Genomic DNA, 15,146 nt, shown 5'->3' with positions numbered 1-15,146 from the left:
CTTAAAGTTGTCTCTATAACAATGAATGTTCAGGTTGTTTAAGATCAGTAATTTATTTGATGTTTGAATTATATTAAAATCTGCAACGTTTTCATATAATTTAAACATCAAATAAATTACTGATCTTGAATAACCTGAACGTTCATTTTTATTTGCTGAGATCTGAATATTATCATCGTTGTCTCTATACTTCTTGGGATTTTAATGCTCTGGAGCTTTAAATTCTTTATAAAAATATTTTCATTTTTATAAAATATATAACAAGGAAACAAATAATAATTTTTGTTCTCTTTGTAATTTTGTTTACAAAATTCTAAAAATTATTTTTGTTTTTTTTGTATTGAAATTTTTGCGTCTGTTACCAAATTGTCAACATATTAGATTTATATTTTAATAATTGTATGTATCTGGCCCTTTTATTGGCGTAAGCTGTTGGACTATAAATAAATAAATAAATAAACAAGTCTTCTTTAAACATTAGTTTATTGTACACAGTCAGGCGAACTACATCGCATTAAAAATAAAATATAAATGTTTACTATTTAATCCATGTCGTAATATTTTTTTTTCAATTATATCATTTGTACAAAAATGATCTGACCAAAGATAGCAAACACAGCCTATCTGATAGATAAAAAAAATTATTAATCTGTGACAAATCACACAGATTTTTATCGATCACCGCTTTGCCGCTATTTATTATCATTATCAATACTCATTACTCATTACTCATTATTGTACCTGCAGTCTTTAATTGTAAATAAATAAATAATTATTATTGTTAACGTGCGAAATTTATCTTCGGTAGATCAATATGTAATTTATAATGGCAAAGGGAAGGAAAATTTATCTAATTAATTAGATATTAATTATTATTCTCGACAATTAGATTAACAGTCGGTGATTTATAAAAGATAAGATTGTTTTTAAAAAATTGAGCTAATCTTAAACCTATGGATCAATTAATTATCATAATTGTAAGTAATTCCTCAGTATACATTTAGTTGTATTTCTTTGTTATTTGAACATAAAAAAATCATCAATTATCCGGTAATTAAATATATATATTTATATATATAACGGGACTTTAAATTTGAATATTAACATTCGTAATTGTATACGAATTTTTTTCGTAGCTTTTTTATGTCAATTTTACATGATTATCTAAACACAACTTTGTGTTTCTTGTAAACATTAAAAAAAATTATTGTTTATTTGTTTTTCATAATCGGCAGTAAATCAGTACAGCGAGTAAGCAATTATCGCGATCAATTAATCAAACTATCTCACAGTAACAACAAAACGAAAAAAAAAAAAAAAAGTTATCAATATTACAAACAAAATAAATAAATTAATTATACAATGATCAATTCTTCATACTTTATTTCTACGGCTGTACTCAAGAATTTGTTTGTGATAAAACAATAGATATCTGAAACAATAATATTATTTATTAATTAATTAATTAATTGTTGAAAATGAATACACTGTAAAAAATCGGGAGTTACTTCGGAGTGATTGGGAATTTTATTTAACTTCGAATTCACTCCATCACTCGGAGTTTTAGAAAAAATCACTCCGCATACGGAGTAAATATGGAGTTTGTCTTTTCGGCGGAGTGATTTCGGAGTGATCTGGATTTTATTTAAATCAACATTCACTCCGATCCGAAGTTTTAATATTAAAATCAACTCCTTCGAAGTAAATTTCACTCTGAACCGGAGTTTCAACATTAAGATAAATTCCTTCGGAGTAAATTTCACTCTAAACTGGAGTTTCAATGTCAAAATGAAATCCTTTTCGGGGTAAATTTCACTCTAAACCGGAGTTTGAATATTAAAGTAAACTTCTTCGGAGTAAATTTTACACTGAACTGGAGTTTCAATATTACAATGAAATCCTTTTCGGAGTAAATTTCACTCTGAACTGAAGTTTCATCATTAAGATAAATTCCTTCGGAGTAAATTTCACTCTTAATCGGAGTTTGAACATTAAAATGAAATCCTTTTCGGAGTAAATTTTACTCTGAACCGGGGTTTGAGTATTAAAATCAACTCCTTCGGAGTAAATTTCACTCTGAACCGGAGTTTCAACATTAAGATAAATTCCTTCGGAGTAAATTTGACTCTAAACTGGAGTTTCAAAATTAAAATAAACTCCTTCTGAGTAAATTTGATTCTGAACCAGAGTTTCAATATTGAAATGAACTCCATTTCGGGGTAAGTTTTACTCTGAACTAGAGTTTCAACATTAAGATAAATTTCTTTGGAATAAATTTCACTCTGAACAGGAGTTTGAATATTAAAATAAATTTATTCGGAGTAAATTTCACTCTGAATCAGAGTTTCAATAAATAAACTTCTCTTCGAAGTAAATTTTACTCCAAAGGAATTAAATAAATCGTCATCCACTCCGGATTTAATCCACGCTCCAAAAATTTTTTACAGTGTAAAAATATTAATAGATAAAAAATATCATACCCTTCACTTGTTAAAACATCTTTAAGCCTCGCTCTAGTGATCAAATGATCATCACATTTAAACCACTGATCACGCTGCTGTCTAATAAAAGCCGTGTAGTGACCAGTCTCCAAAGATCCTTCATGATTAATAACAGCAAACAATGAATATCTATTATCACTGAATGCCGTGTCCTCTCCATTCTTAATTATTTTTTCAATATCAGCGCTATTGTTGTTGCCGTTACGTCGGTGAGACATAAAAGGCGTCATGTCAAGTTGCTCCGGAAATGAAATAAAAGTTGAAATCTTTTTATCCTGAATACTGGAGTGTTCAAATCGCTTGAGATGAAAACTAGCAACAATCGGCAGTTGTTTCATCGTCAGTTGTTTGGTACTTTCTTGATAAGTTTGACACTTGCTGCATTTTATTTTAGCACTCGAACCCAAATGCTCAGCGCGAGTAAATCGTTCCAAGCAGTCGAGCAATGATGTGGGTGGTCCGTTCGTATCTGAACCGGAAGCACCAGCAGTAGGACCTAAATCTAGAGATATGTCCCAGAATGGATCAATTGTCGTCGAGACTCCGCTGAAAATATGTAATTAATTTTATTTTATTAGTAAATTAGTTGTAACGTATCCTGATAGCAAGACTTTTTGGTCAGAAATTTGATGTCAATTAGTTGCGATCAAGTTGACAACAACTTTCATCTATTGACTGCAAGTTGTTGCCTACTTTCTGCGAAAATTCAAGGCAAGTTGGCGACCAGTTGCTGCCAATTTATGGAAATGTCAATTTTTGCGAGTAACTTGACGACAACTTGATATAAGGGTAACTAAAAATAAAAAATAGCAACGTACTTGCAAGACTGACACACGACGTCACTCTGCAATCCACCGGTGAATATTTGATCGATAATACAGTTGCAGTGATGAGGATTGTCCTTGACAAGAATTGGAGCAGCTTCGCAGTGACGGTGCAAGACATCCAGAGTGGCGATGAAAAATTCATGAGCGTCTTGTTGTTCATAACCAGCCAGATGTCTCGCGTGAGTCCATATCAGGTGCAAGAGTTTGTGCAGTGTCAGGGGCGCTTTACTTCCGGAATAAAATTCTTGAAACAAGTGAGAAACCTCACAAACCAAACAGCGACTTGGCTGCGGGCAGTGATGACGATCCGCGAGAAAATAATCCCGTAGCAATGGAGTATGAGTCAATGCTTGAACGATACAATTCATGAAACACGTGCTCCCTAAATTTATCAGACCTCTCAGACCTGTAAGATTTTTTTTTTTAGTTATGACAAATAAATTTTTTAAAATTATTTAAAAAAAAAAAATAATAACCAATTGTTGAATTTTCTACAACACGTCGCCGTCTTGGATGTTTTCTTAGTAAATCGGCTTCCACTTGTGTCGGTTCCCAAGCTCGATAAAATTCTCCTAAACACAATGATTTTGCTGACTCGCTCCATTGTGCTTTAGCGACAGTCAGCAGCTCACGGTCGTATACATAATCGCCGCATTGGAAGCACAATATATTACCGTAGCATAAATCAACAGCTGCAATCATAATTTAATTAAAAATCTATTTAAATACAATAATAATTATAATTATAATTACAAATACCTAAGAAATGTTTTTTCGTCTTCGCATGTTCCTGAATGTGTCCTTTACCGTAGCAGCCAAAAAATATACAGTGCAAACAGGAGTGAAGACGATCTTTGTATGATTTACAGGTATGACACAAACAGCTTACAGCCTGGAAAAAAATCTCGTTATTAATTACTGAATGTACCGTAAAAGAAAGTAACGGGTCCAGTGTGTTCTGGTTCCATACATGAAAAAGTTAATGAATCACAAGTGCGTCTTCTATCACGTACACACTAAAATTATCAGTGCGTATATAAATATACGGTGTCATCACCTGGTACTCAGACACCCTGATCACAAGAGAAAAAGTTCAATCATCAAAAATATAGGAATAGTATATTACAATGTCTCAGATCACATGTAATTGTTGGCTGAGGCTGACAAACATGTGGTCTGAGGCTTTTTTTTTACTGGCCAAGGTGCGCATACTATTTTTCTGCTCGACGGAGCCGGAAAGTTGCAACTTCGTTCAGGGCATCGGCCCAAAAGTTGCCACTTTCCGGAGGACAGAAAATGATCTATGACTTTACAAAAATAAAATCCTAGAGGGCGTAAGATCCTGGTAATGATAACCGGCACAAAATGTGATTTTAATTACACAAAAATTATAGTAATTAATTTATTAATTATAGAAATATAAAATAAAAATGTGATACCTTTCTAATACGCGCCTCTGCTGAGGTGCTGGTTACAAAATATGAATGTATAACTTTATAGGGTTGAATCCCTTTAGCAGCTTTGAAATTATTCAAGTGTATGCACCCATGGTCGCTCATCTCAGTCCAACGTGTGCCTCGGACTCGTATAATTTGATAACTTAAACTCTGAAATAATTTCTTACGTTTATCTCCTCGTATTTATCTCCAGCAAATTTTATATTTTTAAATTACTCACCGGTTAATTGCCGTTGGTGCTGATGCAGCTGTCGACGCCCGTAACCTCCACCACTGCTTTTATTTTTCTTAATAAAATATAACCTTTCAAGGGATTTAATACTTGTGCTCAGGTGATGACAGCGAGGTCGATTGCACTGTTGGTTAAATGAATATGCAGAATTATTTTTTTCACGAGGCAAGAAGCACGCTGGCCTTGAAAGAAAAGAGCGTGTCGTTGACATGGAAAAGCGCGTGAGCCCCCAACACTGTTTGGCTTAACCTTTTTTTTGCACTTTGCACTACTGTCGATACCTTTTTGAATTTAAATTCTATGCTCAGTTGAGGTTAGAATTATTAGTTTTGCCTGACAGACAGGAAATTGGGTGATTTTAAACACACACTGATCACAGATGTGTTTTTGGGTGTCTGTTCTACACATATATATCCATATACCGTATATATTTAAATACATATATATATATATATATACATATATTATTACGTACACGTTATATGCAGTTATGTTGCAACACTTGTACGTTTTATAGACGTGCTAGTGGTTTTTTTTTGAAATTTTTACGACGCGCAAAATTTTGTTACATCAAATTGTTTAAATAAAAAATAGTAATAAAATTAATATAAGAAAATAAGGACAGTTGGTTAAATCTTAATAAAAAGACAACTTTTTGTTTAATTTTAATACGTTTATTTAAGAAACCTTTTTTTATGAGTATGAATGCAGCTAACATAAAAGACAATTTATAAATTAATTGAATGTTGAAAATGAAAATTGTTTAAATTCTTATTCTATTTACAATTTATTTGGTTATTCAAAAATTTAAAAAAATTACAATTGTTGATACTCAAGTAGCACAGACAACTTTAAGATGTTTTTTAAAAGGCCAAGACAAATTTTGTTTTGCATCAAAGTCAAGTTTTTTTAAATAAATAATAAAATGTACAGATGTCGGTCCTAGGAGTCATAGGATGTTTGTCTTCTTTTTTCTGTCCTAAAAAAGCCATTTCAATTAAAAAATCATTTTGATGATGACATTTGTAAGATACTGAAGTTAGCCGACGTCCAATCATTTTTGGATTTTTTTTTAAACAATAAATTATTGAAAAAAAATTATTTTAAAAAATTGCACCCATAGTTTATTAAATTTTCTACATGTGCATATTTTTATATTTTTTTTTTTTTAAATTAAGTCGTTGAAAAAAAAATTCGAGAATTTTTAACTGTCTGCTAACTTCAGGATCATCATAAATTTCTGATTATTTTGTCAACATTTTGGCGCCTTATCGATATATTGAATAGCAGCCTCTAAATTGTCATCTTATAGATGTCACAAAGCTAAGTGTGCTACTTGTGTACATTCACGCGCTTTTTTTCATTAAAATAATGTCAAATATTTAATTTAAAAAAAAAACAGTAAAAATGCCCGCATTAACTATTTAGTTTTTTCATCAACATGAAGATAAAAAATTTCCGAACCTGGAGATGAAACGTCTTTGTCATCTTAAAAATTTGTTTTTTTTTTTTTTTAACTGTGGGTTCGCAGTTAAATTCAAATAATAAATATACCTTTTTTTTTTCAAGCCTGGAAAATTTATATTAAATAAAATTATTTTTGGCAATAAAGTTTAGACAGAAGTTTTTTATTATAATTAATTTATTAAGTGAATATTTATTAAAATAATTAAATTTTTTGATAACAAAATTATTCCGGAGTTTCAGGAAAAGCGACTTTGGGTTTACTGGGCACCTCAGTATCAGATTTAGGTGCCTTGTTAGATCTCAATACTGCTCCGGGACTAGGATAAGGTCTCATTTGATACAAAGGTCCTGAGGCAGTTGTGTCAGCTCCAGTTTTCGCTTCATTATGACGCGCAAGTCCATCAGACCATTTTCCTCTAGAAAATAAAAAATCAATAATTCAAATTTTTTTAAAACTACACATCTACTATTAAATAAAACATTTTTTATATCATCGTCATAATAAATTACCGTGGGATATCACTGTACGCAGCTGGATCCATCGGATCTAACGGCCGGTCTTTTTTATCTCTCGACCCTCGTCTATCATACGATCGGTACCGATCTCTGTTTGTTACTTTTTGTTCTTTTTTCGACTCTGACTCATCAATCTTCACAAGAAAAATAAAAGAAAAGATAATATTTAATAAATCAACTGATAGAAAATATAAAATACTTTTAATTCCTTACATCCATAGTTTCTTGATCACTGCCACTGTCCTCACTGGACATATTGTCATCCTGATCAGCAGCTTTCAGATGCAATTCTTCGCGTAACTGAGACGCAGGCTGTGATATTTGACATTTAGGATGACCTGGAGGGAACCAAGACACCAAATCTGATGACCAGTCCCAGTAGTAATGTTGCCCTCTGCAATAAAGTAAAAATTTAAATTAAATCTAAACTCCAATTCAAAATAAAAGAATTTAAAACATACAAGCCAGGGTCATAAACTGCTTTCCATGTTTCAGGTAGTGGGTATTTTTGTAACAACTTCATTTGAAGTTTTAAATATTTCTCCGAAGGTTGAAGTTGTCCAGCTCCCCATAGTTCTTTGCATTTCTTCGTACATTCGTGATAAATGTTATATTTATTTGGACACCCGCTATATCCCTGTATTAAAAATTAATTAATTAAAATCCTACAGGTAATTAGTTGATTAAAAATTTATTATTAGCCAAAGTCTAACCATAAACTTTTGTGACAAATCAATCTCCTCGATCTCATCTTTCATATTATCATAGTCCTCAGCAATTACTTCCTCATGGACTTTTTTTTTCGGCTCCTTTTGAACAGTTTCACCTACAATAATTTTATTTATTTGCATAAATGAATTTTCCCATTAATTACTTAATTAAATAAATAAAATAAAATAATTTAGAGGTTACCTTCCTTCTCAGAGCCATTGGAAATCAATCCCCGCTTTGCCAATCTCGCAGCCAGAGCTGCAGGAAGCGGCATTTTTATATTTTTAAATTAAACTCCTTTCAAAACTTTTTTACAATTTAAAATTTATTATTTACAAACAATACAATTATTGTTGACACACAAACTTCATAAACCAATGTGTAAATAAAGGCGGATTTACATGTACATTTAAATGAATAAACATTCGCGCCATAAAATCTCATTTTTGTTTTTTTTTTAAATATTCAAATTTACATTTAAATAATTAATTAAGTACTTGATTATCATTTTCATCATCATTATCATCAACTAATTCTTCATCAGAATTTTCCCCACTGCCTACAAAAGTCTCTTCAGCAGAAATAAAATCAGGAAATTTAAATCCACGATTCAAATTAATTGATACTCTTTCACTCGCTACATTAATTACTGACTCTAAATTACTCTTTAATGTTTCTTGGTCATTATTTTTATTATTATCCGTCAAAGATGATTTTATTAAACGTGGCAATGGTACTGGAGGTCGATTTAATTTTTTTATTTCTAAATTATTATTGATAATTGGCAATGGAGGTGCTGGTGGAGGTGATGAATAATTAGATGTCTGCTCAAATTTATTTTGATCCAAAGAATTTTCTTCATCTTCTTCTTCTTTGTCTTCATCTGCTACAACATCACCTGTAATATCTTTCAAATTTTTCCTATACTTCATAAGAGCTCGAGCTTCACGTTCAGACATACTTTTATATTTATCAATCAACACTTCTTTTAATTCACTCATAAAATTTTTAGCGAGAAGTTTATCCAACTTAGCTCGCTCAAGAGAATCTGCATCACTGTCTTGATACAAAGGCTTCAAATATTCTTCTTTGATATATTCTTCGAATACTTCATCAATAATCTGCGGATCTTCGTCAAAGACAACCGGCAACTCTTCGCTTCTTGGCACTAGATACTGAGCCTCCTCATCTACAGGTGATTTGACGGCTTGGGAGTTTAAAAATTTGCCTATCAGTAGTCTGTTAAACTCGGCAAAGTTACGCGCAGTATCTATTTCTTTGTAAACGTCATTCATTTTCTCCATTAAATGTTTCAAAAATTCATCGCTCTCCTCGAAATCTGGACAGTCATCGATGTCGTCGATTATTGACGACACATCACTGTAAGCTGACTGAATTTTTCGGGATAGTAAGTCTATATTTATGTACAAATCTTGCCATTTAGTACCAGTCCTTTTTCTAAATTAAAATAATTGTAATTAATTAAGTGTCATTAGTAAAAAATAATTATTATACATTAGCAAAAGTATAATTGATACATACGTCAATTTATAATGAACTTTTTTGTTACCACAGCCTTTGTATTCTTCAATAATTTTATTCAATTTTACGTCATACGGTTTTAGTAATTGTAATAAAAATTTAATTATTTTATTTGATATATATTTATGATTATTTATGAAAAGTAAAGATATGAGATGCATCATATCTGATTGTATTAAAATATATAAGTAATAAAATTGCTGTAAAAAATTATAAATAGTAATTAATTATAAGAAATAAAAATATTTTGCTGGTGTCATTTAAATTAAAAGCAGAATTATGATTAATATTTTTAAAAATTATTTAAATTGAATTAGTAAATTAATTGATACTAAAAATAGCAGACATTAAAATTTTTTTTCTCAATGAACAAAATAGATGTTGAGAAAAATTTTAAAAAATCCATGGGAAGAATTTTTAAAAATTGACTTGTGGATATTTTTAAAAATTTTTTTGATGACAATTTATTTGGAAATTAACAACGATAAAATTTGTCGGTTACTTTTTAGCATCAAAATTAATTTAATTGTTATTGTTTTGAATCTCCTTCAAGTTTAAAGATAAAAATTTATGTGATACTGTTTTTAATTTAAATACTATATTGCAACGAAAGTAATATATTTCATAAATTTGTTACCTTAAGAGTTTCATAAGTTACTTCTCCATTGATTTTAAAAGCATCATCATTAAAATTAGTTAATAAATTACTGGTGTCTAATGATTCTGAAAGTAATTTTATAATAAATAATGATATTTTATAGTATGAGTGTGCTATTGTTCCAATTGATTTTATAAAAATTTCACACATTGGCTGGAGATATTTCAGTCTCGGTACCTCAAGATCACTGTAAAATTTTAAAAATAAAATTAAATAATTACATTAATAAAATATAATTATAATTTTTTTTTTTTCTAGTACTTTATCCTTTGTGATTTATTTGGAGACGATTTAATATTGAAATTATTCTTCAATATTTTAAATATTTTTTTGTAGTGCCAATAAATATTATTTTGTATTGACACCAAGTGTTTCAGATCATCAATTCTCGATTTATTACAATACTGATAATACAACAAAGCACCGGACACTGCAGAACAAGTTACGATAACAGGAAATCTCAATTGTTTGTAGACTAGAGTACTTGTTGCAATTGCAGAAGAAAAAATAATTGATGACGACAATGAGTATCTGTAAATTGTTAAATCATAACACAGTTTATTTTAAACGTAATCAATAAATTAAATATTTTTAAAAATTACTTTTTACTATAAGAAGATCGTTCTTTCAAGATATTTTGTATATTCAATGAATGATCGTCTAATAATGGCAGTAATTGTAAAATAATTTCGAGCTCTTCTACTCCATAGTTATGTTTTAGTGACTGTCTGTTCCATATATTTGGTTTTAGGCGCGTGAAAAAATTTTCAAACCATGAGTTCTCTATTTTTGATGATTTCTAGTCATAAATAAAATAAATAATTAATTGTTATACAGCAAATTGTTATTATAATATGAGGCTAATAGTAGCTGACACCTGACAATTTAAATGTTTTTAATTACCAAGTAAATTGTCATCAGAAGAAATTTAAAAAAATCTGCACATGCGTTTCTTTTTAATTTTACCCTGTGAATATTCCGATACTGAAATTAGCCAACGTCTAATAATTTTTGGATTTTTTTGAAAAAAAAAAAAAAAATATATATATTTTTAAAAATTGCACTTAAAGTCTTTTAAATTTTCTACATGTGCATATTTAAAATTTTTTTTTTCTTCAAATTTAATTGTTAAAAAAAATACAAAAACTTTTAAATGTCTGCTGACTTCAGGATCGTGTGAGTATTTACTTTATTTATTGAAAATTACTAAATTTTTTTAATGACTGCAACTTTTAACATCATGAGTGTGAATGTAACTGACAAGTGTCAATTTTTTAAATTCTAGAATTAATAAATAAAATTTGATTAGAACAGAAATTTAAAAATGCGTATGTAGATCAATGAAAAATCAGTACGCGCATTCTTTAAAATTTAATTAATTTATTTATTGATTCAAGATTTACAAATTGTCTCGTTTGTTACATTCACACTCATTTTATAAGTAATTACCATAGTATCTAATTCTTCATTTTCATTAAAATCTTTTCTATCTACATAAGTACTTTCAAAATCAGTGAATCCTACATCCGTTAACGCTTTGTGCAAATCACTGCCCTGTAAAAAAAATTAAACAGTACAAATTATAAGTAAACATTATTAACCTAAAATTACTAGTTATTTAAACAAAAATTGATACATTAAAATGAATTACCTCTATTACAACTTCATCATCAAACTCTTCATTCATAATTATCAATAATTATTTCAAAATATATTTATTTATTTATTTATCTCTTCCAATAAAATTTTCCTGTTATTTATAAACTTTCTTTAGGTTACTTTTAAATTTTTTAATTCTAAAAATACAACTTTTCATTTACAGCATAATCAATAATAATATTTTTTAATGTTTCAAATTTAAAAATTAATTTCAATGAATTTTATTTACAAATTAATAAAATAACATTTTTTACTTTGTTTTAATTTAAATCAAATCAAAAATATTATTTTTATTTTGAATTTCACATAAACAACAATCGATTTTGTACTTCGAGACATCGAGATCTCCTATTTAAAAAAAAAAAAAAAAAAAAAATTCAGTTTTTAAATTTCGCGCTAAATTAAGTTACTTCTGCGCATTGCGCGCAGCGCATTCCGGAATTTACCCGATATAGATGGCGAAGCAGAAAGGGCGGAAAAAAGATGGCTGTAAGATGAACTTCCGGTATTTATAGAGACCGCAACATCGTGAGTCTTGTGCATGAGTGCCGCGTTACCGCGTACACGTGATTGAAATCGTTCTCGCAATTCAAAGTACACACTTGTTTAACTATTTAAAGATTTATCAACATAAATAATGGGTAAACCAGGTATTTTATTATTTATTAGTTTTAATTAATTATTATTTACAATTATTTTATTTTATTTTATCGTACTTTCTTAATAAATCATCGATAACTTATTTCCTTACCACGCGTCTTCTTGCCGATAACCTAAACCGCATGGTTATGATTTGAATTAAAAATAAAAAATAATAAGTAATTAATATTCAATCAGTTTTAAGTAACTTTAAAATTTAATTACAATATTCTAGTTTTATTTCATAATTATTTTGTATTTTAATTATTATTGTTATTGTTTTGGAGTAACGTAAAACCGGGGCCACGTGGTTCAATTTATTTTACTATTATTAATTATTTGTAATTTATTATATTATTAACTATGAATTTATTTCAGGATTTTCACCAGCTGGAGGTGGTGGTGGAGGTGGATTCAGAGGACGAGGCGGTAGCGGCGGTGGAGGCCGTGGTTTTGGCGGTGGACGTGGAACACCACGTGGTGGAAGTGGCGGCAGAGGAGGTTTTGGTGGACGTGGAGGTAGCGGAGGCAGAGGAGGCTTTGGTGGACGAGGAACACCACGAGGAGGAAGTGGTGGTCGAGGAGGTAATTATTTTTTCATTATTTTATTTAAAAAATTATAAAATATTTATTTTTTACTAATGAAAATTTTCACCAGGCCGTGGAGGAGGTCGCGGAGGTAGAGGAGGTGGTGGTTTCAAAGGAGGAAAAACAGTCGTCGTAGAACCACATCGTCACGAAGGAGTTTTCATTGCCAGAGGTAAAGAAGACGCGCTGGTTACTTTGAATTTAATACCTGGATCAGAAGTTTACGGAGAAAAAAGAATAAGCGTTGATGTAATTACTATTTTTTTTTAATTGTTTACTTGATTATTGATAACTAATTATGTAATTAATCAATTAATTTATTTATCACAGGGTGAGAATGGAGAAAAAACTGAATACAGAGTATGGAATCCGTTCAGATCAAAGCTTGCAGCTGCGATCCTTGGCGGAGTTGACCAAATCCACATGCCTCCGGGTAGCAAAGTTTTATACCTCGGTGCTGCTTCCGGAACGACTGTCTCCCACGTTGCTGATATTGTTGGACCGGTAATATATATTTATATTAACATATTTATTATGCATACATTAGAGCCACGTGAACTCATTCTTATTCACTTGGTGTCGAAGTGATGCTAAATTAAAAGTATACTTTTTTATTGATTAATGTTTTCTATTTAATTAATTATACGCGTATACGACACTTTATATTTACATATTTTATTGAATGTATCGTAATTATAGTAGTAATAATATTAATTATTATTTTTATCTCATTTTGCAGGAAGGTCTCGTGTACGCAGTAGAATTTTCACACAGATCTGGTAGGGATCTTATTAACGTCGCTAAAAAACGAACGAATATTATTCCAATAATTGAAGATGCAAGACATCCTCACAAATACAGAATGTTGGTTGGAATGGTAGATACTATTTTTGCTGATGTTGCTCAGCCTGACCAAGCGAGAATCGTTGGCTTGAATGCTCAATATTTCTTAAAAAATAGTGGACATTTTGTTATTTCTATTAAGGTAATTATTGATTTTAAATAATTCAAAATAATTATTATTGTTAGCGTGCTTTATTTTTGTAACTCTTTCAGTATTTTACAAAATTTTTATTCACTTATCTCCCTAGCTCATTTTTATACTCGAGCTCTTTTTCTCTTTTAACTTGTGGCTGTGGTCCGACTGGTGCCTACTGTACTCCATCATTACAGGATGGCCTACACTTTACCTTGTAGTGGAAGTGCAGCGGCATGGGAAAACCCATGCCAGTGCCCTGATAGCCAAGTTGGCGACAATCTACTGCAGCAACTTGTCACCGACACGAAAAAAAAAAATAGTAGTGGCTACTCTCTGGGATAGAACTGAGTACTTTCTGTAAAAAAAAAATTTTAGACAAGACTGTATGCTATGTAGGCTGTATCCACTACTGTCCGGGATAGTACTGAGTACTACCAGAGAATAGTGGATATAGTCTAGATAGCATACAGTACTGTCTGAAATTTTTTTTTTACAGAAAGTACTCAGTTCTATCCCAGAAAGTAGCCACTACTATTTTTTTTCCGTGAAGCTGGCCGCAAAAATTGGCATTTCCATAAGTTGACTTCAATTTTCTCAGAAATTTGATAACAACTTGTAGTCAATAGTTACAAAAGCTGAAAGTTGTCGTCAATTTGATAGCAACTATTTGACATCAACTTTCTGACCAAGAAGTTTTGCTATCAGGGTACAGGTGAAGCTTTAGTGATTGATAAAATTCTCATTCTACCAGTCACTGGATCTTCATCCCACACCTCAACCTTCCAAAGAATACTTACGCTCAATGCTACTGAACTTTGGTGCCTCTGCCATTTGTAATTGAAAATAATTGTTATTATTTTTGTTTATTTATTTATTATTATTATTTTTTAGGCCAGTTGTATAGACTCAACAGCTCAACCCGAAGCAGTATTTGCTGCAGAAGTTAAAAAACTCGTTGCTGATAAACTAAAGCCACAAGAGCAAATCACACTTGAACCATACGAAAGAGATCACGCGGTTGTTGTTGGTGTTTTTAGGCCACCGCCTAAAGCCGCCGCTTGAATATTGTATAATTTTTAAGATAAATTAATTTAAGGATATAATTATTATTATTAAAAAATACAAAATGTTTTGTAAATCACAAATAACATTTAATAATTATTTTTTTTAAATCCTATCAAAAAAAATTTTGATACTAGACAATAAGAAAAAAAATATTTAAATCAATAAAATATTTTTTATTGTTTAACTTACGACTGTTTGTATCATTTAATAATATCTTTATGAATGTCTATAAATATCACACTAGCGTTAGAATAAATTTAATAAAAATTTTTAACGTCGATTCGATGTAAATTTAATAAAACTTA

The 15,146-nt window shown here is 30.2% G+C and overlaps 4 protein-coding genes across 5 annotated transcripts; 1 reads left to right on the top strand and 3 right to left on the bottom strand.

The window, feature by feature from the left end:
• Nucleotides 1–466: 466 nt before the first annotated feature.
• Nucleotides 467–5,518, bottom strand: LOC130666936 (ubiquitin carboxyl-terminal hydrolase 22). The gene is made up of 7 exons (XM_057468265.1): nt 5,006–5,518; nt 4,768–4,935; nt 4,088–4,220; nt 3,805–4,020; nt 3,320–3,734; nt 2,481–3,047; nt 467–1,432 (listed from the first exon to the last, which is right to left on the bottom strand). The coding sequence occupies exons 2-7, from the start codon at nt 4,885–4,887 to the stop codon at nt 1,375–1,377; spliced, it is 1,509 nt and encodes a 502-aa protein (XP_057324248.1). The 5' UTR covers nt 4,888–4,935; nt 5,006–5,518; the 3' UTR covers nt 467–1,374.
• Nucleotides 5,519–6,636: 1,118 nt separating this feature from the next.
• On the bottom strand, nt 6,637–8,108 carry LOC130666336 (polyglutamine-binding protein 1). The gene is made up of 6 exons (XM_057467209.1): nt 7,913–8,108; nt 7,714–7,826; nt 7,462–7,637; nt 7,214–7,394; nt 6,995–7,134; nt 6,637–6,900 (listed from the first exon to the last, which is right to left on the bottom strand). Exons 1-6 carry the CDS (start codon nt 7,983–7,985, stop codon nt 6,708–6,710), a joined length of 876 nt encoding a protein of 291 aa, XP_057323192.1. The 5' UTR covers nt 7,986–8,108; the 3' UTR covers nt 6,637–6,707.
• LOC130666333 (uncharacterized) lies at nt 8,062–11,812 on the bottom strand. Its single transcript, XM_057467206.1, has 7 exons — nt 11,563–11,812; nt 11,361–11,465; nt 10,514–10,710; nt 10,173–10,442; nt 9,891–10,098; nt 9,254–9,453; nt 8,062–9,169 (listed from the first exon to the last, which is right to left on the bottom strand). Exons 1-7 carry the CDS (start codon nt 11,596–11,598, stop codon nt 8,197–8,199), a joined length of 1,989 nt encoding a protein of 662 aa, XP_057323189.1. The 5' UTR covers nt 11,599–11,812; the 3' UTR covers nt 8,062–8,196.
• A 244-nt stretch (nt 11,813–12,056) lies between these two features.
• On the top strand, nt 12,057–15,029 carry LOC130666334 (rRNA 2'-O-methyltransferase fibrillarin). Of its 2 annotated transcripts, none has more exons than XM_057467208.1 (6): nt 12,057–12,211; nt 12,588–12,794; nt 12,868–13,046; nt 13,128–13,301; nt 13,537–13,782; nt 14,668–15,029. In XM_057467208.1, exons 1-6 carry the CDS (start codon nt 12,208–12,210, stop codon nt 14,836–14,838), a joined length of 981 nt encoding a protein of 326 aa, XP_057323191.1. In that variant the 5' UTR covers nt 12,057–12,207; the 3' UTR covers nt 14,839–15,029. The 2 variants fall into 2 exon arrangements, with proteins under 2 accessions (XP_057323191.1, XP_057323190.1); XM_057467207.1 differs by having other exon boundaries at nt 12,063–12,220.
• The last annotated feature ends 117 nt before the right edge of the window (nt 15,030–15,146 follow it).

This window comes from Microplitis mediator, chromosome 4 (assembly GCF_029852145.1).
Source record: "Microplitis mediator isolate UGA2020A chromosome 4, iyMicMedi2.1, whole genome shotgun sequence".
NCBI classification, from domain to species: Eukaryota; Metazoa; Arthropoda; class Insecta; order Hymenoptera; family Braconidae; genus Microplitis; species Microplitis mediator.
Note: the sequence above shows the minus strand (reverse complement) of the source record. Positions and strands in the feature narration are given on the sequence as shown.